This window comes from Geotrypetes seraphini, chromosome 2 (assembly GCF_902459505.1).
Source record: "Geotrypetes seraphini chromosome 2, aGeoSer1.1, whole genome shotgun sequence".
Classification (NCBI taxonomy): domain Eukaryota; kingdom Metazoa; phylum Chordata; class Amphibia; order Gymnophiona; family Dermophiidae; genus Geotrypetes; species Geotrypetes seraphini.
Genome location: NC_047085.1, coordinates 297,470,154 through 297,492,322, shown reverse-complemented (window position 1 = coordinate 297,492,322; position 22,169 = coordinate 297,470,154). Strand labels below are relative to the sequence as shown.

General features: G+C 44.8%; 1 protein-coding gene across 1 annotated transcript in view; it reads right to left on the bottom strand.

The window, feature by feature from the left end:
* LOC117353662 (ubiquitin thioesterase otulin-like) overlaps positions 1-22,169 on the bottom strand; it is a 104,310-nt gene that overhangs the window by 51,351 nt on the left and 30,790 nt on the right. Inside the window, exons 3-5 of the mRNA XM_033929855.1 lie at positions 19,325-19,549; positions 9,049-9,252; positions 1,265-1,561 (exon numbers count right to left, since the gene is read on the bottom strand). Of these exons, the coding sequence (XP_033785746.1) occupies positions 1,265-1,561; positions 9,049-9,252; positions 19,325-19,549 (726 nt within the window). The remainder of the gene's footprint in view (positions 1-1,264; positions 1,562-9,048; positions 9,253-19,324; positions 19,550-22,169) is intronic.

Here is a 22,169-nt window from a genome sequence, read left to right as displayed (position 1 = left end):
TTTTGCTGCACCTGTGACAATATACCGTATTTTTTGCTCCATAAGATGCACCTGACCATAAGACACACCCTAGATTTAGAGGAGGAAAATAAGAAAAAATACATTCTGAACCAAATTCTCCCTGCCAGACTCTGCACCCAACCCCACACTCCTTTCCAAGCTTTGCAAACTGTTCCCCCTCTGGTGGTCTAGTAGTAGGCCGGGACAGGCCAGAGGGCAGACAGGCCTAGTGGCTGGCAAGCAGGTAGGTACAGGGCACACAGACAGCCCCCCCCCCCCCAAGCAGACAGGCAGGCCTCCCCCTCTCGGGCATACCCCCCCAGGCAAGCAAGCAAACAGACTTCCCCTCTCCCAGGCAGGCCCTCCCCCCTCCCAGGCATCCCCCCTCCCAAGCAGGCAGGCCTTCCCCCTTCAGGCCTCCCAGCAGGCAGGCAGGCCCAGCCTCTCCCTGCTCCCTTCCCTGAATTTTTAATTCAGCAGTGCAGGTCCTGCTCCCCCCCCTCCCTCCCCCGGTTACCTTTTTTCATTCCATAGCCCTCCCTCGCTAGACGCAGCTGCTTGCCTGGTCCCTGCAGTGATGGCTGACGCGGTTTGAGTCCTCTTCTTTTTCCTTGCAGCAGAGTGGCGCACAGGGCTGATTGCCTGGTCCCGCGCCACTTCCCGCAAGAACTGAGTTCTTGCAGGAAGCGGCGCGAGATCGTCAGGCAGCCCTGTGCACCGCTCTGCTGCAAGGGAAGAGGACTCGAGCTGCATCAGCTGTTACTGCTTGCGGGAACTAGGCAGGCAGCCGCGTCTAGCGAGGGAGGGCGACAGAATACAAAAAAAAAAAAAAGGTAATGGGGGTGGGGGTGGGTATTCGCTCCATAAGACGCACCCTTATTTCCACCCCCTTTTTAGGGGTGGAAAAAGTGCGTCTTATGGAGCGAAAAATACAGTAATGTGTACTGACTAAAGTAAGTTTTTTGTGGGGCTACTGCATAGGATGCAGTTGAATTGGACTGATAGGGTCTTCTGCCTGATGTAGCATTAAGCAAAATGCTAGCTACTCTCAGTGGGATCTAGACCAAGTCTTGACACAGATAAGTGCATTTACTACAACTAACTACATTTGCAATGAAGGTTCATATTTAAGAGATAAAATAACTTCATCAAGGTTGTTTTCAATTTAAAAGAACCATTTCTGTTTTATTTTTTAAAATTCAAAAGAACAAAAGGTCCCCCCCACACCTTTCACAAATAAAAAAGGGGGGTTTAGAAAACTAACTTGTCCACAGATGACTCCACTACAGCAATGTTACTACCATTACTAGGCTTGCCCTTCCATTCTGTCATTTGACTACCACACTTCGGTTCTTCCACATAAGTGGTACCCCCTTGGCCAGTGAAAGAGACATTCCTTTCTGATATGGTGCTGCTCTCCTTGAGACAGGCAGCACTATGTTCATGGCAGTGCTGATCTCGCCACACAGAGAGGGATTCTGTGGTGCTTTGGCTAGACTGTTTTGTATCACCAAGAGGTCCAGCAGCTTCACATCTCATACGAAGACAGCTCTCTCTTTGCCTATGGAAAATATAAGAATTTATACAATTAGCAAAGAGGAGCACAAAAATGTGAACCTAATTAAAATGCAACCAAAATACATGAAAAGGATTTATCTATCAATTCTATGCTCTAGTACAGATAGGGAATGTCAACAATGTATCCTACGTCATGTCAATGGCAAAAGGAGCAGGATCCCCCCCCCCAAAAAAAAACAAACCAAACGAACATGAAGTCCCATGTTTTTCCATTTGGGATGGGTTGGTCCCCTTAGGAGGGGCCTCAGGCAACTAGTCCAATTCCGGTTGGCCCAGTTGCCTAAGGCCCCTCCTAAGGGCATCCCACAATGCACCAGGAAGGGGCAGGACCACCATTCTGAGGATAGCGGGCCTGCTGGACGGACGGACCGGGGACCTGTCCAGCCGGCCAACTGAAAAGATTAGTGGAAGGATTCCGGGGTAGTGGGAGGGGGCTTGGGATCCCTCCTGCCAGTATTGTTGGAGGGGAGGGATGACTGGGAGCTGTCTTTGGCAGGAGGGCCTGGGCTCCCTCCTGCCGGTTTGGGGTTTTGTAGGGGGAAGGGGGGAAACACAGCATGAGAGATTAGCTATCTTTCCTGCCACGATCATTGTGGTGGGGGTAGGCAGGTTACAGGGGCTGCTGAGCTGATCATAGCCCTGATCAGCTCAGCAGCCCCTATTTGGAACTTATATCTGTTTTGACTTGGTCTAAGTCAAAACATATAAGTTCTGACTGGACAATCTCCTAGACTTTTGGTTATACTTGCAGTACGACTAAGTCTAGGTCGGCCCACCTCCCGCTCTTTCCCCTCCTCTAAAAACGCTTTTTTACGCTCTAGGCGTTCAGAGGCAGGGTAAAGGCCTAAGCTGGTTTTAGATACATCTCAAATCAGCTTTATCGGTACTTGAACGATCTATCTTTTTGATCAACCAAGTACCGATTTAGGACATTTTTTGAACTTTTTTTTTATTATGAGTCTCATAGGTTTTACTCTACTCAATAATCACATTTGAAAAAAATGCAGATTTCACTACTGCCAAGAACTGATCTTTCATACTTAAGACATCTAATTAGACACCCAAAATCTTTAACTGCCTGTGAATTGCAAGTCTCATGTTATTAACGTCTATATTTTGGGGCCATTGTGGGTCCTCATTCCATCCAATCAATATCACATCTGTTTTAGCTAGGTTCAACACTAATACTAATATCCAAAGATTTGAAAATGTCAACCAGTACTAGTTAAACTCTGATGAGTTATATTAGTATCAAGACACAGTCAGGTTTCAGACAACTGTCATGAAATTTCATAGGGATGCAAAGAAAAACCCACAAACTTCTCTGTAGACAGCATGAAGACTTCCGAGATGTCCTTTCTTAACACTGCATTATTCATCAGCAAGTTTTGGCAAGCAAGAGACAATACAAAGACTATCATGGCCATCACTTTCAAAATTGTAAATTCAGTTCATGGAAGATCATTTCAAAGACGGTTTTTCAATCTTACTCTTGACGAAGGGGCAGCGGAAATCATTTTGCACACAGATGTAAGGTGGCTAAGTAGGCAAAAATTTCTGCAAACAATTCATGATTTGCTGAATGAAATAAGAAGTTTTTTTTAAAGGAGAGGGGAGATGACCAAGTAGAGTTGGAAGATGAGGAGTTATGTGATCTGGCATTTCTCGCCGACTTTACAGGCAAACTAAGTGATATGAACCCTGAACTACAAGGTAAAAACAAATGCATTGGCGAGATGATGAGTACAGTTTCATCCTACAAAAGCAAATTTGAGCTAATGATGACTGACCTTGCAAACACTTTTGATCATTTTCCTAATACGCAGGACCATCTGGGACAATATCCTAATTTTGTTTTTCAGAACGAGAAGTATGTGACAGAAATCTCTTCTATTATCAGGAATTTGAAAATAGATTCTGTGACTTCCAAAATATTGGAACAATTGTGGAGTACTTGTCATATCCATTCAAAGTAGATGTGGACATTAAAGAAACTTACTCATTGAACAAACCATCTCTTGAAAAAGAAATATTAACCCTTAAAAATGGCATTTTTCTCAAGACCTGTGCTGATCAAGAATCGTTTTGGAAGCTAGTGCCTAGAGACAAATTTCCCAACTTGAGAAGATGCAGTGAAGTTGTACACTCCTGTTTCGGTTCAACTTATTTGTGTGAATCTGCATTTTCCCATCTGAAAATGACAAAGAGTACACAACGTTCCAACATGACAGATTAACATCTCCACGATTCCCTGAGACTGGCCCTCAAGCAATATTCACCCAACTTCAAAAAGCTGGTGGATGAAATGCAGGCTCAGACGTCTCACTAATGAGCAAGAGCGAAATATTAAAGATTGTGCAAGATCAGCCTGGATCAATACGTGACCTAACTTTAACACAAATTACTCAATAAAAGTTAAAGAAAGTTATTAAGGCAGTTAAATAAAGTTATCCTATATAATAAAACCGCTAGCCGCGCATGCGCACTCAACTTTCATGATCAGTAATCCCTGTTCCATGTTCAGTAGGTCCGCGGCCAAGCAGGAGTGCGCATGCGCGAGTCCCCAGCTCCTACCTACATGCGCAACACTGGCCGCCATTGCTGGACTCCCTGCTCTTCAGTAACTCAGCAGTGGATAGAAGACACCGCCGATCTCATTTCCTCCCGGGGGGGTGGGGGGGGGGCCTGGGAGGAGAGGGATCGCGGCCACTCAGCGCCCCCACCGAAGAGCCCAGCAACTTTCGCGCCGCAGCAGTAGGGAACAAGTCGACGACTCCCCCTCCCGCACCAACCGCTGCCGCTCCTGTTTGAAGCGGCCTGATGAGGTTCGCGGCCGGCTGTAGCGAACCTCGCAGGCCACTCTCCACATGAAGCACGTTCCCTCTGACGCGATCGCGTCAGAAGGAACATGCTACCATATGGAGAGTGGCCTGCGAGGTTCAATACAGCCGCCCATGAACCTAAGCAGGCCGCTTTGAACAGGAACAGGAGCGGCAGCAGGAAACATGGATGCATGGAGGAAGGTAAGAACGGAAGGGGAAGCCAAAAAAGAAGGGCCCTGGAGCAGCCAGAAAAGGGAGCTGTTTTGGTGGGAGGGTTGTGCTGAGTGCACGAAGCAGGCAGGCAGCCATTGCACAACAGAGGGAGAGGCAAAGGGGGCTGCTTTGGGGGGATGGTTGTGCTGGGGCCGACAGCAATCATGGGGGGAACATAAGAGGGCCACGGAGCAGGCAGGCATGGCACAACAGGGGACCAGAGGGAGAGGCAAAGGGGGCTGCTTTGGGGGAATGGTTGTTCTGGGGGCAGAAAGCAATCATGGGGGGGGGACATAAGGGGGCCACAGAGCAGGCAGGCATGGCACAACTGGGGGCCAGGGGGGGAGGGAAAGGGGGCCAAGAAGCAGGCAGGCATTGCACAACAGGGGGAGAGGGAAAGGAGGCTGCTTTGGCAAGCAGGGGGGCCAGGGAGACAGACAGAAAGAAAGACACACATACAGGGGACCAGGGAGAGACACAGACACAAAGAATGACAGACAGACAGCGTCCAGGGAGAGAGAGAGACAAATAAAAAACAAAAAACAGACAGACAGACATCTACTCTAGCACTCGTTATTGTAACGGGCTTAAACACTAGTTACTTAATAAAACTTTAAGAAAAAATGTACTTTCCATTTCCCCTCGCAGTTCTTACTGGATCTTCGTATTAGAGAATGACACGGTGAAAAAATTGGTCCCCGTCACCGCCCCGTCCCCGTCTCACCATCCCCGTCACCGCCCCGTCCCCGTCTCACCATCCCCGTCACCGCCCCGTCCCCGTCTCACCATCCTCTTCACCGCCCCGTCACCGCCACTGCCACCCCATTCACCGCCCCGTCACCGCCACTGCAATCCCATTCACTTTTCTTTATTTACGTATAAAGGAAACATTCTTTAAAACTTTAAAACTTAGTTAAATATTAGTTAATAACTATACAAAAACAAAACACGCAGAGAAAAAATTAATTAATAAAAATTCTCAAAACTGACACATTTTGATCACTAAATTTAAAATAGTTATTTTTCATACAGTTTTTCAATCACTAATCTTCCACCACCCCTGGGGCTAGCAATGCAAAAACAAACACGACATGTACTTTAAATGCTGCCGTGATTAGCATAATGACCGCGGCTACGGCTGCAAGTCTCCCCTCCCCCCAGCGATCACGGCAGGAGGGCACCCAACCCCTCCTGTAGACCCCCCCAACGGCCCTCCCGACAATCGCAGCAGAAGGGTACCCAACCCCTCCTGCCGGTCCTCCCAATGGCCTCCCCTAAGATCACCGGCAGGAGGGTACCCAACCCCTCCTGCTGGACCCCCCCCAACGAACCCTCCCACCCCGGAACCCCCTTAGTCTTACTTTTCAAGTTGGACCGGACAGCTCCTCGCTCGTCTGGCCAGCAGGCCTGCCTCCGTCCAAATGAGGCGGGCCCGCCCCTCCCCTCCCCTCCCCTGCCTCCCAATGGCCTCCCCTAAGATCGCCGGCAGGAGGGTACCCAACCCCTCCTGCTGGACCCCCCCCAACGAACCCTCCCACCCCGGAACCCCCTTAGTCTTACTTTTCAAGTTGGACCGGACAGCTCCTCGCTCGTCTGGCCAGCAGGCCTGCCTCCGTCCAAATGAGGTGGGCCCGCCCCTACCCTGCCCAACCCACAGGATCCTAGGGCCTGATTGGTCTAGGCACCTAAAGCCACTCCCGCTATAGGAGGGGCCTTAGGTGCTTGGGCCAATCAGGCCCTAGGATCCTGTGGGTTAGGCAGGGGAGGGGAGGGGCGGGCCCGCCTCATTTGGACGGAGGCAGGCCTGCTGGCCAGACGAGCGAGGAGCTGTCCGGTCCAACTTGAAAAGTAAGACTAAGGGGGTTCCGGGGTGGGAGGGTTCGTTGGGGGGGGGTCCAGCAGGAGGGGTTGGGTACCCTCCTGCCGGCGATCTTAGGGGAGGCCATTGGGAGGACCGGCAGGAGGGGTTGGGTACCCTTCTGCTGCGATTGTCGGGAAGGGTTGAAATGACAAATGAGGAGCACGGTGAAATAGCGGTTCCTAGAAGGGGGTACATTGGCCCGCGGGGACAAACCTGTTCACCGTTTCCGCGGTCGGTGAATGGCCTTGTCCCCGTCACCGCAGCGACTGCTAGTTTTCTTCCCCGTTTTCGGCGGTGACCCGCGGCTTAAATGCGGTGGCCGCGGGTAAACCGTCACCGTGTCATTCTCTACTTCGTATCTCTGTTTTGTTTTTGCTTAACAGTTAAATCACATCCAAGTAAATGACAGAAGGTTCATTAAAAATGGAGGGAGGATATCCTCCAACTTTTGAGTTAAAATTTAATTTGAAACTAATTTAAAACTTAATTTTCATGGTGGTAGATCACTGGCACTTTTAACTGGAAAAAGTAGATCACGACCTGCTCGAAGTTGGACATGCCTGCTATATACTATAAGTACTTTTTATGTCCCTAGTGGGCTCACAATCAAAGTTCTGCACCTGAGGCAATGGAGGGTTAAGTGACTTGCCCAGGGTCACAAGGAGTTACCATGGGAATCAAGTCCATTTCCCCAGGTTCTCAGCCCACTGCACTAACCATTATGCCACTCTTTCACTCCTAAACTTATGATCACAACTGTATGTATACGATTTGCTGAAAAAGTATCCTGGTTAAAGGTGTTATAAAAAGCCTCAGATGAATAGAACGAAACACAAATACAGTGGAACCTTGGTTTGCAAGCATAATTTGCTCCAGAAGCATGCTTGTAAACTAAAGTGCTCTTATATCAAAGCAAGTTTCCCCATAGAAAGTAAGGGAAACTCATATGATTTGATCCACATCCCCAAAAGACCTCCCCCCATCCCCCGAGGCCACTGGAGTACTTCCACCCCACCCCCACCTCCAGGAACCAGCTTCACCTAGCCCATCCCACCCCCAGAAACCGGGTTCACCCCCAAACCCTTACCTTAAGCAGACACTGGCACGAGCACCAACCTACAGGACGTGCCAGAAGAGCCTGCCGAGAATCTTGGAGAGAGTGGAAGCTAGAAGGCCTTGAGCATGTGCAGATGCTTAACCCTTTCAGGACCATAAGGATCGTAGGCCAATTTTTGTGGTTTTGACGACATTTTTATGGTAAAAAGGGCTTGCAGATGCCAAAAAATTGATTTTTTTTGTGAAATATCATTTTTATTTAAAAAAAATCACACTTCTGGCTTATGGACAGTGTGGCAAGTGAATCTTCTCATCAATCTAGCAACGACGCTAATGAATGAATGTCGGAACCAGTTTGTTTACATAAAGGCAGTATCATATGGAATCCGTACATATCAAATTTAGAACTGTAGACTATCCCAATCAAAATTTATAGGATTTTAAAGTTATGGGACAAATATGTCCTTTGGTCCTGAAAGGGTTAAGAACATAAGTAATGCCTCCACTGGGTCAGACCTGAGGTCTATCGTGCCCAGCAGTCCGCTCACGCGGCGGCCCAACAGGTTCAGTACCTGTGCAGTAATCCTTTATCTATACCCCTCTATCCCTTTTTCCAGCAGAAAACTGTCTAATCCCTTCTTGAACCCCAGTACTGTACTCTGCCCTATTACGCCCTCTGGAAGCGCATTCCAGGTGTCCACCACACACTGGGTAAAGAAAAACTTCCTAGCATTCGTTTTGAATTTGTCCCCTTTCAACTTTTCCAAATGCCCTCTTGTTCTTTTATGTTTTCAGTGTTTGAAGAATCTGTCCCTCTCTACTCTCTCTATGCCCTTCATGATCTTGTAGGTCTCTCCTCGCAGCAGCCTAGCAGAGATCAGCAGCAGGCTTTTTGGCACCAGCATGTCCTGTGGGTTGCTGCTGAGTGCCGGTGTCCGCTCGAGGTAAGGGTTTGAGGGTAGGCTGCGGGCGGGGGCAAAGTCATTTCTCGGGTAGGGGCTCGCATATCGAGTCAACGCTCAGTTTGCGAGTCAAAGTTTGCAGGAGTGTTTTGCTCGTCTTGCAAAACACTCGCAAACCGCAGTTTGACTGTATACTGAAAACTTAAGATAAGTATGATAAAAAAAATATCATTCAAAAGCAGATGTGGCTTCTCAAACATTTACCTACTTATCTAATAATAATAATTTTATTCTTATATACCAACGCCGTAATAGTTCGAGGTGGTTTACAATAAGAAGAGCTGGACAATCAGCGATGATAGGTACAATGTAAAGTCATGGAATACATGTAAGTAGAGTACTGAGAAGGCTTGAGAGTTCTTGGTTACAAATCAGTTAGAGTATAAAGAGATAGGGCTTTAAGGGATCTTAGGTTGCAAATATGTTGTACAAGTTTGTTTTTACTAGTTTTCTAAAACTTAGATAGGATGAGGAGTGCGTAATAATGTTACCCAGCCAATTGTTCAGATGACTTGCAGAAACTCTAAAGCAACTAAGGTACCAGAGGAATGCTCACCCTTTAGCAGCCGTTTTATGTTTGCACTTTTTCAGTTGGGAGAGGTTGTCATTACGAGCACAACAGCTTCTAGTTGCTTGTTCTCCCACTGGTCCTGGTCTCTCGACACCTGGAGACACATTGGAGTATTCACTTTCCACTTCCATGTCCAGGATCACGTTTGTAGTATTCCCACTCATAGTCATGCCTACTGTAGGAAAGTCACTGGGAAAACAGTTTTGTAAGCATCTGTTAGTCTAATGAGAAATCTTTGCATGACACAAGCAAATGACAAGCCTCTAAGCAACGTTTTACAATGGAAGTACATTTTTTGATAGAATTTTGGCTTATCAAGCAGGTAAATTCTAACCCTGGTTAGACGATATGATCCATCAAGCTGCATCATCTTGCTCTTTCAGGAAATTAGTTAAGACCTACCTGTTCAAAAATTTCTCCTTGATTAAGAACTGCATCTGTGTTTTTTTATAAATTTGTATTTCTTCACTGAATGTCCAGTCTTCTTACCTGTAAACCGCTTAGAACTCTTTGGGGTGTTTGCGGTATAGAAAATAAAGTTATTATTATTATTACTGTATGTTGCTCCTGTATAGGAGACCCAAAGGAGGCTAAATACAAAAGGATTATTTAGAATCAATTAAACATTATTTTCATGCAGAATGTCCTTTTACTACATGAGCCTTTCAGAGCAGAAATTCCCCCCCCCCCCCCGAAGACATGCACAGCTCAGTCTTTTCCCAGCAGAAGAAGAGCAGGTCACTTCCTCCTTGCCACAGGAGCTCAGCGGGGAAGGGGAAGAGTGAACGAGCAGACCTATTGCCATGGCTGAAAATGGGGGAGCCAGAAAAAAGGAAGTGTGCAACGGGAGACTAGGGGAAGTGTTAAGGGGTGAGTGTGCCATGGTGCGGGGGATTTGGGGGCAGACAAAAGAAGCAACTCATGGACTTAGGGAGATTTGGCACATAAATAAGCTACAGTAAATAAATCTTGCCTTGATAAACAAAATTAATTACATACTAATACTATTTATCACTTCTATAGCGTTAAGACATATGCAGTGCTTTATATTTAGTCATTTAATAGACTGGCCCTGCTCAAAAGAGCTTGCAATCTAACTTGAACAGACAAACATGACATATAGGGTATAAGTTATGTAGCATGTATTTACAGGTGGGTGTGCTCAGAAGGCAGGTCTCATATTATTCTATAAGTTAGATGTGTGAGTTATGAGCATAGCTTCGGTTTTCTACAGTCAGTAAGATCTAAGCATATTTGCACATCCACTAGTGGGTGCTTTCTTTTCTTTAGAGCAGAGGTAGGTGAAGAGGGCTACAACCCTGTCAGGTTTTCAGGATTTCCTCCAATAATATGCATGAGATCTATTAAGGCAGTGCATGCAAATAGATCTCATCATGTATATTCATTAGGGAAATCCCGAAAACTCAACTGCGTTGCGGCCCTTGAGGGCCAAGGTTTCCCACCCTTGCTTTACAGAATAGGCTTCATAAAGGTGTCCTGGCATGTCCATAGCTCAAAACTGACAAAAAATGAACTGAGTGAGATATGGAAAAAAAGTGCTCTTCAATTGTAATTATGTGCTTCAGTTCTATTCTGCATAGAATTTCAGAAACAGTGAGCCACTAGTGGCCAAAATTGTGGAAACATTTAGAGTTTTTTTTTGTTTGTTTTTTTTTTTTAATCTTTATTCATTTTCACTTCCAACAACAAGTATATAATGTTATAAATTATATTATACAAAATCACTTGTACATTCTTATCCCAAAATCTTAATTATATATATCCCACCCTCCCTCAACCTACCCTAAACTACCCTATATCAATAAAGCACAGTTACTTACCGTAACAGTTGTTATCCAGGGACAGCAGGCAGATATTCCCACACATGGGTGACGTCACCGACGGAGCCCCGCAGCGGACAGCCTCAAAAGCAAACTTGCTTGAAGATCTCGAACTTTTGAGCACTGCACCGCGCCTGCGCGCGTGCCTTCCCGCCCGAACTAGGGGGCGCATCTCCTGAGAGGATCCTCAGTTCAGATACCTAGCCAAGAAGCCAACCAGGGGAGGTGGGAGGGTTGTGGGAATATCTGCCTGCTGTCCCTGGATAACAACTGTTACGGTAAGTAACTGTGCTTTATCCCAGGACAAGCAGGCAGCATATTCCCACACATGGGTGACCTCCAAGCTAAATAGAAGGGATGGAGGGAAGTTGGCATATTACGAAAAAAGATTTTGCAAAACAGATTGGCCAAAATGGCCATCCCTCCTGGATAAGGTATCCAGACAATAATGAGAGGTGAAAGTATGAACCGAGGACCAAGTGGCAGCCTTGCAGATTTCCTCAATAGGAGTCGATCGGAGGAAAGCTACAGACGCCGCCATAGCTCTAACTTTGTGGCCCGTCACTCGACCTTGCAAGGAAAGACCAGCCTGAGCATAGCAGAATGAAATGCAAGCAGCCATCCAGTTGGAGATTGTGCGTTTTGATATAGGACGTCCCAACCTGTTCGGATCAAAAGATATGAAAAGTTGAGGAGATGTTCTGTGAAGTTGAGTGCGTTGAAGGTAGAAGGCCAAAGCACGTTTACAGTCCAATGTATGAAGAGCCGCCTCTCCTGGATGAGAATGAGGCTTTGGAAAAAATACAGGCAAAACAATAGACTGATTGATATGAAATTCTGAAACAACTTTAGGTAAGAATTTAGGATGAGTACGTAGAACAACCTTGTCATGGTGAAAAACTGTGAAAGGTGGATCAGCCACTAACGCTTGTAACTCACTGACACATCGAGCAGAAGTGAGGGCGATCAGGAAAACAGTTTTCCAAGTGAGATACTTGAGATGAGCTTTGTCAAGTGGTTCAAAAGGAGATTTCATAAGTTGAGCTAAAACAACATTGAGATCCCAAATCACAGGAGGTGGTTTAATAGGAGGATGGAGATTGAGAAGTCCTTTCATAAAACGAGAAATCATAGGATGTGCAGAAAGAGGTTTTCCATCCAAAGGCTGATGAAAAGCAGCTATAGCACTAAGGTGGACTCGGATAGATGTAGTCTGAAGTCCAGATTGTGATAAATGAAGTAAATAGTCCAGAATTGATGTCAAGGAAGCAGATCTGGGAAGTAAATTACGTGTAGAACACCAAGCAGAGAATCTTGTCCACTTTTCACCATAACATTGTCTAGTTGATGGTTTTCTGGAAGCAAGTAAAATATCTTGAACAGACGGAGAAAATTGAGAAAAGTCTGTTATATAGAAAGGTACCAAGCTGTCAAATGTAGAGACTGTAGATTGGGATGAAGCAAAGATCCTTGATTCTGCGTGAGAAGAGAAGGAAATATTGGTAGAAGAAGAGGCTCCCTGGTGCTGAGTTGAAGTAGAAGGGAGAACCAAGGTTGCCTGGGCCACCGAGGAGCTATCAGAATCATGGTGGCCCGGTCTGATTTCAGCTTGACTAGAGTCTTGAGAATCAGAGGAAACGGAGGAAAAGCATAAAGGAATTGATTCCTCCAGTCCAGTAGAAACGCATCCGCTTCGAGACGCTGAGGAGTATGGATGCGAGAGCAAAATTGAGGCAGTTTGAAGTTGAGAGGTGACATCCCCCATCGAGCAAAAATTTGGCGAAGAGTAGGAGAATTGATTGTCCATTCGTGAGGTTGTAGAAGACGACTCAATTTGTCCGCTAAACAATTTTGTTGACCCTGAATATAAACCGCTCCGAAGAAGATGTTGTGAAGAATCGCCCATTGCCACAATTTCAGAGCCTCTTGACAGAGGGAGTGAGATCCCGTCCCTCCCTGTTTGTTGACATAATACATGGCTACTTGGTTGTCGGTACGTACTAGAATCACCATGTCGTGAAGTAGATGCTGAAAAGCTTTGAGAGCATAGAATATCGCTCTGAGTTCCAACAGATTTATAGGACACCGCCGGTCCGCTTGGGTCCAAAGCCCTTGAGTGCAAAGACCGTCCACATGAGCTCCCCATGCATACATTGACGAGTCGGTTGTGAGGACCTTTTGATGAGGAAGAGGATAAAACAGTAAACCTCTTGAAAGATTCAAAGAGAGCATCCACCAGCGGAGAGACTTCTTTAATGAAGGCGTGATGGAAATTAGTCGAGTTGGTGGATCCACTGATTGTTGCCATTGAGATGCCAGTGTCCATTGAGGAATGCGAAGGTGAAGTCTGGCAAAGGGCACCACATGAACTGTAGAAGCCATGTGACCAAGCAGAACCATCATTTTCCTTGCTGGAACAGAGGAAAGTTGGCAGAATTGGTGAGACAGTTGAAGGAGTGCATCCTGACGTGGTTGTGGAAGATATGCTCTCAGATTGATAGTGTCCAGAGTAGCTCCTATGAACTGGAGGGACTGAGAAGGAGTCAGCTGAGATTTGGGAAAATTGATGTGAAATCCCAAACTTTGCAGAAAAAGAATAGTCTGTTGGGTCGCTGCAATAACCCCTGAAAAAGAGGGAGCCTTGATGAGCCAGTCGTCTAGGTATGGAAATACTTGAAGACCTTGGTTGCGAAGAGCTGCAGCTACAACCACTAGGCATTTGGTGAAAACTCTGGGAGAAGAAGCCAGTCCGAAGGGGAGAACTCTGTACTGAAGATGAAGATTTCCTACCTGGAATCTGAGATACTTGCGAAAGTCTGGATGAATAGGGATATGAGTATAGGCCTCTTTGAGATCTAGAGAGCACATCCAATCCCCTTGATCCATCAAGGAATATAGAGTCAGCAGAGTGAGCATTCGAAATTTCTCTTTGACTAGATATTTGTTGAGAGCTCTGAGATCCAAAATCGGTCGCAAATCCCCCGTCTTTTTGGGAACTAGAAAATAACGGGAATAAAATCCCAAGTTCCTTTGTGGAAGAGGAACTTCCTCCACTGCTCGTAGGAGAAGAGCTCGAGCTTCTTGAAGAAGAAGGGGAAAATGCGACTGATTTGAAAGACACTCTCTTGGATGGCGATCTGGAGGTGCCTGAAGGAGTCGAAGAGAGTATCCCTCTCGTATGATGGTAAGTACCCAGAGGTCTGAAGTAATGAGCTCCCATTGGTGATAAAAAGTGGACAGGCGACCTCCTATGGGGAGGTGAGAATTTGGAAACAGAGAAATTTGAATGCTCAGGTCGAGATTGTCAAAAAGACTGAGCAGGTTTGGTGGCAGCAGGAGTCTGAGATTTTTGTTGCCTTTGTTGTGGAGGAGGCCGACGAGCAGGAGGTCTAGAAAAAGCAGGAGTTGTTTTCTGCGGATAGCGACGTGGAGTTTGTTTGAAACCTCTAGTTGGTACAGGTTTAGGTTTTGGACGAATGAGGGAAGCAAAAGAGCGCTCATGTTCTGAAAGACGCTTTGTAGCTGCCTCAATAGAGTCATCGAATAATTCATTTCCTTGACAAGGAAGATTAGCCAATCTATCCTGAAGGTTTGGATCCATGTCCACTATCCGTAACCATGCTAATCTACGCATAGCTACTGCAAATGCCGACACTCTAGACAAGAGTTCAAAGGCATCATAGGAAGCTTGTAGCATGAAAAGTCTCAACTGAGAAAGAGTCTTAAGGTTATTTTTAAATTCTGATAGGCGATTGGTAGAGATGTCCGGGTAAAATGAAGATAAAATCTTTAAAAAATGGTTGAAGTAGGACGTAAATATGTAATTATAATTAAGAACTCTATTTGCCATCATAGAGTTCTGGTATAAACGACGTCCAAACTTATCCATGGTACAGCCTTCCCTACCAGGAGGAACCGAAGCATAGATTTTGGAGGGATGTGCTTTCTTCAATGATGATTCTACAACTAGAGATTGATGAGAAAGTTGAGACTTTTCATACCCTTTACATGGGACCGTTCTATAACGAGATTCTAATTTGGATGGGATAGCAGTGATAGAATAAGGAGTTTCCATATTGCGAGTGAAGGTCTGCTGTAGAACAGGAGTCATAGGTAATCTGAGTGACTCTTTTGGAGGATGGGGAAGCTCCATATCCGCTAAGTACTCAGGAGTATATTTTGAGTCTGAATGAAGGTCTATCTTGAGAGCTTGGCCCATGTCAAAGATAAATTTGGCAAAAGAAACTGATTTTGGATCAGATGTTTCCTCAGGAGAACCACTGCGTGATTTATGTTGAACTGAATAGGATGGAGAAGCCTCTCTAGAATATGGTGAAAGGTCTGATTCCAGACGCAGAGTGACCGAAGAAGCTGCACTGTGAGTTGGAGTAAGAGAATGCTTTCTTTTCAAACTCCTGGAAGGAGAAGTAGCAAGTGTACGAGTTACAGAATGAGTCGAGGTATGTGTAGGACTGTCTCGACGGACTGGCTTCGACGGTGTTCTGGATCGAGAAGGGCTTCGAGTCGAGGCTCGTCGAGATCCATGCTTCGACTTTGACTTCGAAGAACAAGGTAAAGAAGCCTCGATATCCAAATTCGAAGACTCCCTCCGAAGCTTAGAAGGAACAGGTCTTGAATGCTTCGATCGATGCTTCGGAGGAGGTGAGCCCGGAGAAGACTCTGATGAAGAAATGTTCTTCGGTGTCCGGGATCGGCCTCGGGAGACTGGAAGCTCTGGTTGAGTGACAGGCTGATCAGTCCGAGGCAAGGTCGAGGACGGGACCAATTGAGCTACCAAGGAGGAAATCTGAGTTGTGAGTATAGATTTCAACATGTCCTCTAGCATCGGCACCGAGACAGAAGATTCTGACCTCGTAGGTGCAGCAGTACGCTCCGAAGAGGGCGACTTCGAAGGTGAGTATTCCCTTATCTTGGAGGTACGCTTCGAAGGAGGACGTGCCGAGGACTCTGGTGGCTTCTTGGATACGGCACCTGAAAGAGAACTCGGAGACTTACCCCCCGTAGAAGACTTCGTGGATGGCGTCGTCTTCGAGGCAACCGAGGTAGAATAGGTCGAGGCCTTCGAGACCGAAACTCCAGCTGGAGCCTGGGTCGAGGCCTTCGAGACCACAGGTGTCGAGGTCGTCGGAGTCGAAGCCTTCGAGACCGGAGCAGCCGCTACGGTCGAGGCCGGGTCCGAAGATTGCTCCATGCCGAAAAGTTGAAAAAATTGAGCACAACGTCGTCGAAAGGCCCGAGGAGTAAGGGTGAAGCAGCGATGACAATCTTCTGGAGAATGAGAAGAACCCAGGCACTGTAAACAACGGCAGTGGGGATCGGTGACAGAAATCACCCGATTACACTGTCGACAACGTTTAAACCCGGTAAGAGGCCGGGACATGGAAAAAATAAAGTCCGTGTTGAACGAAGGAGCCTAGGCCTAGGCCCAAAGCTCGACGGCCGAACAAAAAAAAGAAAAACAATATTTTTTTTTTTTTTTTTTTTTTTTTTTTTTTATGAAAAGAAAAAGAAAGGATTAAGAAACAAGCACAGCGACCGACTTTAAGAAAGAAACAGCCGCGGTGATGAGAAGGCAATTGCTGCAGAGCAAGAGAACGTGTCTTCTTGTCTCCGCGGAAATAAACGAACTGAGGATCCTCTCAGGAGATGCGCCCCCTAGTTCGGGCGGGAAGGCACGCGCGCAGGCGCGGTGCAGTGCTCAAAAGTTCGAGATCTTCAAGCAAGTTTGCTTTCGAGGCTGTCCGCTGCGGGGCTCCGTCGGTGACGTCACCCATGTGTGGGAATATGCTGCCTGCTTGTCCTGGGATAAAGTTTATTCATTTAAGTATTATACCTTATCGCATTATAAATCTCAAACATTTAAAGGTGTCCAATCATTTAAATATGTCATTAATGGCCCCCATATTTTTTTAAAACAATTATAATTCCATTTTGAGTTTTTTTGAGATTACAGAAGTTTATTTAACTGTTGCTCCAGTTACTTATTTAATCCTGCAACATATGATGATTTATAAACATTCTTTCATTTTTTACAAAGATTACTGGTAATATTTGTTTAGTAATTTTGTTTTGTGGTTAGGAATGACTTTTACTGATTTGACATAAAAAAGGTAAGCAATCTGTTACATTTCTTTTGATATGTACTGCTTAGATTTTTAGCACATACAGTACAGTAAATGATTTACTTGTTTCGTTCCGATGTAGTCATCACAGCTTGTGGGTGTTTTCTAAAGGCCCATTGTGCAATATGACAAAATTTGAATGGCTATTTTTCATTAATTGTGATTTAATTTAATTAATATTAATTATCTAAATACACTAAAATTACAGCTGTATGCTAAATTTTGCAATAGAGACTTGACTGGTTGCCTAAGAGAGCAACAGCCATAACCTTAAGAAAGAAGGCTACAGTTACCGAAAGATTGTAGCCAAAATTGGTCAAGATGTGTCGCTGGCTAGAATACTGAAACTCTGCAAGCACTTTGAAGAGACTAGAAGCATCAAAAACAAGGCTGGAAGGGGCTGGAAAAAGGTTATAACACCTCAGACTGATATAAGGATAGTAAGAATGGCTCTACAGAATCAGAAATTAACTGCTGCCGACATCAATAAGTCACTGGCAGAAACAGGGGTTTTGGTATCAGGACGGACAGTTCGCTGGATCAGACATGTCCACTTGCTCTGAACCACAGCTGGTGTGAGTAAGGGTTCTCTTCTTATTTTCTTAGCCTTTTGGGAATGAGGTTTAGTATGCTATATATATTTCATGTGCTTTGCTTGAGTAATCCTATATAATAAAACCCTAGAGCGCGCATGCGCTCTTGAAAAATCGTGATCCCTGGGGCCGTGTTTTCTGATCTGTGGCCGTGTTCCATTTTAGAACGCGGCCAGGGATCACTCTGGCCACTCCCCTCCTCATTCACCAACCCAAAGCAAGCTCCTCACCAACCGGAAGCAAGCACCTCATCTCCCGCCCTCGCTCACCGCTGCTGCTGCCGCTGATCCTTCTCTTCGGGGCAGCCTGCGATCATGGCCGACTTTGGCGGGCCGCTTTCCGGCCTCGGTAGCACATTCCCTCTGACACACGGGATCGCGTCGGGAGGGAGCATGCTTCCGGGTTGGGGAGCAGCCTGTGAGGTTCGCTGTGGCCGGCCACCACAATCGCAGCCTGGAGCAGGCCAGAAGACGCCGGGATGCAGGGAGGGTAAGCAGGGGAATCAATACAGGGGGCCAGAGGGAGGGGGGAAGGGTGTGCTGAGGGAGAGACAGAAGGGGCCATGGAGAGACAGGGAGAGTGAAAGGGGGCTGCTTTGGGGGAGGAGGTGTGCTGGGGACAGACAGCTTTGCTCTGGGGGGAAGACAGAAGAGGGCCATGGAGAGACAGTTAGGGAGAGGGAAAGGGGGCTGCTTTGGGGGGGGAGGGGAGACAGAAGGACACAGACAACGGCCAAGGAGAGAGAGATAAAGAAACACAGACAGACACACACATATTCTAGCACCCGTTAATGTAACAGGCTTAACGACTAGTGTATTATTAAACATCTTTTTTCTATTATCATCAAAAAGGTGTCCTCTTTACCCCCAGAAATAGAAGGTTTAGTATGCAATATATACCATATTTTTCGCTCTATAAGATGCACTCTAGATTTAGGAGGAAAACAAACAAAACCTCCCCCCCCCCAAAAAAAAAAAACACCCCACATTCTGAACCAAATTCTCCCTGCCAGGCTCTGTACCCTGTTCCCTCTTTGGTGGTCTAGTGGTAGTGGGACAGGGCACAAGGCAGGCAGGCCTAGTAGCCTAGTGACAGGCTGGCCAACAGGTCCCAACCTTAAATCATCCCCCATGCCCCCCTCGTACCTTAAATCATCCCCATGCCCCCACATAGCTCCCCAGTACCTTAAATCATCCCCATACCCCCGTATGGTAATGCGGTATACAAGAATAAAGTTATTATTATTATTATTACCCTTTTAAATACCCCCATACCTTTTAAAATCATACCCCATATCCTTTTAAACATCCCCCCAGTACCTTTTGCCCCCCCATCCCACCCTCCATTGTGTGGCTGCCAAAGAATCTATTAAATTAAGTCAGAATATACAAATAAGAGATACACAAAGAATGAAAAAGCTAGATAGTGTGCATGATCCCCCAAAGAGCCCCAGCACGGAAAAAAAACAACCAACCAACAACTGTCAGGGGCATAAAAATAAAAAATACTCCGTACCTTTTAAAATTATATTTTTTCTCTCCACTTTCTTCCTTCTCTACCCTTTCGGCTTCTCATTCTTCTCTCTTCTGGTTCTAGCTATCATAGTAGCTCCAAAGCTAATGGAATTTGAGTGAAATACCAGTGGGCCAAATGTCCTGCAGCAGGCAAGATAGATTTTACATACCTTTTACATGTGTAAGTCTCTCCTTCACAGCAAGCATTATGTTTCTCAGCAGCAGTGATTCCTCTGGAATTCAGTTCAGTAGAACAAGTTAGAGACTCTGGTTCCAATGATTCCAAAGGACAAGTGCAGTCAGATGAAGATGATTGCTCTGTGTTTGCAAGTGTCAATATTTTATCCTGTGAAAAGTGTTCTTCTACAGTCTCCTTTGTACCAAAACTTTCTGGCCTACAGAAGGGGGGAAAAAAATCATAGCTGAACTCATAAGTCCATCCATTCAGCTGTGAACACCTTAATTTATTTTATTTCAGTTTCAAGAAGTCTTTGTATTCAAAGATTTTATGTATTACTATCTCACACAACTATTCAACTCAGATAAAAACAAATTGGTGAACATATGCTCCTCTCAGTGATAAAGAGAAAAAAAAAAGTATTTTAATAAACATTTAAGCTTTTCGTTTAAAGTTGGGTAAACAGTTCCTTAAATTGTACCTGTCTTTCTGAAACATTCCAGAGCAGTATTTCAGCTTTAGTCAGCTCACCTTTTCATGCTACACATTTAGAGCCTCTTTTATGAAGTCCTTTAAATCCCTATGGGCTTCAATACATTTGTCATATCAGCCCATGCTAATTTGTTTACTAGAAGATTCCTTTAGACCTACTGACTTACAAACACCTTTAGAAACAGCACCTAAATATTTTACAGACAGTATCTCCATATTATAGATATACCACAGTCTGTTCAATAATTTTAGTATGGACGGGAAGCAGAAATCGTCATCAAAAAGGGAAGGGACTTATATAGCATATTTTTGTAGTTACACACCCACACTCAAAGCAGTTTACACACACACATACATATAATCCCCCATTGCCCCAGGTACAAAATAAGTATAAAATAAGTGTGTGTGTGTGTGTATATACACACACACTTATTTTATACCTGGGGCAATTGAAGAGGCAGCAACTCTAACACTAGGACACTCCTCACATCACCAAGACAGCATTGGAGAACATTTTGAAATTTAGAAGGGATCTGGTGAGACCAAATGTGGAACTGAACAATTCAGCTTAAGGAATTGTCCCATGTTTTACCAAAGAGATTAACTTGATGGCCCATTTCTGTGCTCACCTAACTTGCACAATCAAAGCAAATCTAATTTGGTTTCATTCAGTAACTTCCAAAGCTTACAATGGATGCATGTATGATATAATTTTGAGCAGAACAGATTTGATTTAAATAATGATTTAAGCCACTAGTCGGAACAACTTATTTAAAATCATGGTTTTCTACAGACTCATTCCTACTGGTATAATCTTAAAATTTGCAATCAGATGCCATCAGAATAGGCCAGTGCTTGATATATTGCTAAAAACAGTCCACTACAGAGTTCCATCTAACATCTTGTGGAAGTATTAGCTTAATTTCACCCATTCTTTTCAGAGCTGCTGCTGCAAAATGATTGTTACAACAGTACTTAGCAATTTCAATGACATTAATCTTATTTCTGGGACACTGAAGTCTTTGGTTAGGAGGTGCAGCAAATGAGCACTGCAACCATGTATTATTAGCTTGGTATTTTCTTTGTGCTCTTCTAAATTTCTTTTCATCTTGGATACATTTGCAGCATTGTCTGTGACTAAACTGTGCACTAAATAATTGAATATTTGTTCATGTTTTAGTATAGCCTTTGGTGCTACTTCCTATAAGTATTCTGCTATATGTGCATTTCTTGAGGTATCAGTTGTTGCTGCAAGAAAGACATTCCCTTCTGTTATATAAGCACATGCAACAAGATCATTCTGAACATTACTCCACCCATCAAGCCTTACCCAAAAATATAAACACTGCCTCATGTTACATAATTAAAAACTAATCCTTATTTCATGATAACTTTTGGACTATAATGTATTTTAAATAGAAAACTAGATTTTTCCCACAAAAAAGCATTTAAAAAAGCCAATTTTTTTTATTTTTAATCATTGATATTTATCCACCCTGGTTCTGAGTCACAGTGGTACTGGAGACAACCCAGTAAAAAGCATTGCAATCTGAAAGTTCAGCCAAAGATATTCATGAGCTTGAGGTTACAGGCTCACTATTGCTGTTACTACTCTACTAATGGATGCAGCTTAAGATACTCACAAAATGCTCATTTCATCCCAAAATGCTGCAAGTGTTTTTTTGTGTACATGTACTAGTGTTTCATTTACTACACAACACTATTCCCCTGTATCCCAGGGAGCAGTCATGTTCATAAGAGCATCATGAATGAGAAATGATGGGTCCTCATGGTGTGCAATTTCATGAAATCATAACCACTGTGAGCCAATCTGATTCAATGTTAGGGGCCCCCTGACTAACACTGTTGTGAAAACAAATCAGGGCTGTAGAGTTGGTACACTAAACCTTCAACTCTGAATCCTTTATTTTTCTACTGTCCGACTCCGATTCCTACTGATTAGACTTAAATTTTTCTCCTATGGATATACATTTTCTCCTATGGATATAAATTATGGATATAAAGCTCTAGATCCAGGATAAAAATATGTATATATGCAAGTATAAAATTATAACATTTACCATATATTATGGTTTGGGTTGTTTTTTTTAAGCTGGAGTCAGTCGGTATATTTTTACGAACTCCAAATGAACAGCCCTATAACAAATTCAGGAAATCTGCACAAGAGCAGCTTGAAGGATCCCCAACAGTCCTATTATCATGATCCAACCAAATACCAGACCCTTCTGTATGCAGGGCTGCCAAGTTACCCATTTCAGGAGGGAGAATTCTTTTGCATGTCATGGTTTTAAACTTACAACCCCAAACAGTGTAGTTATTTCTAG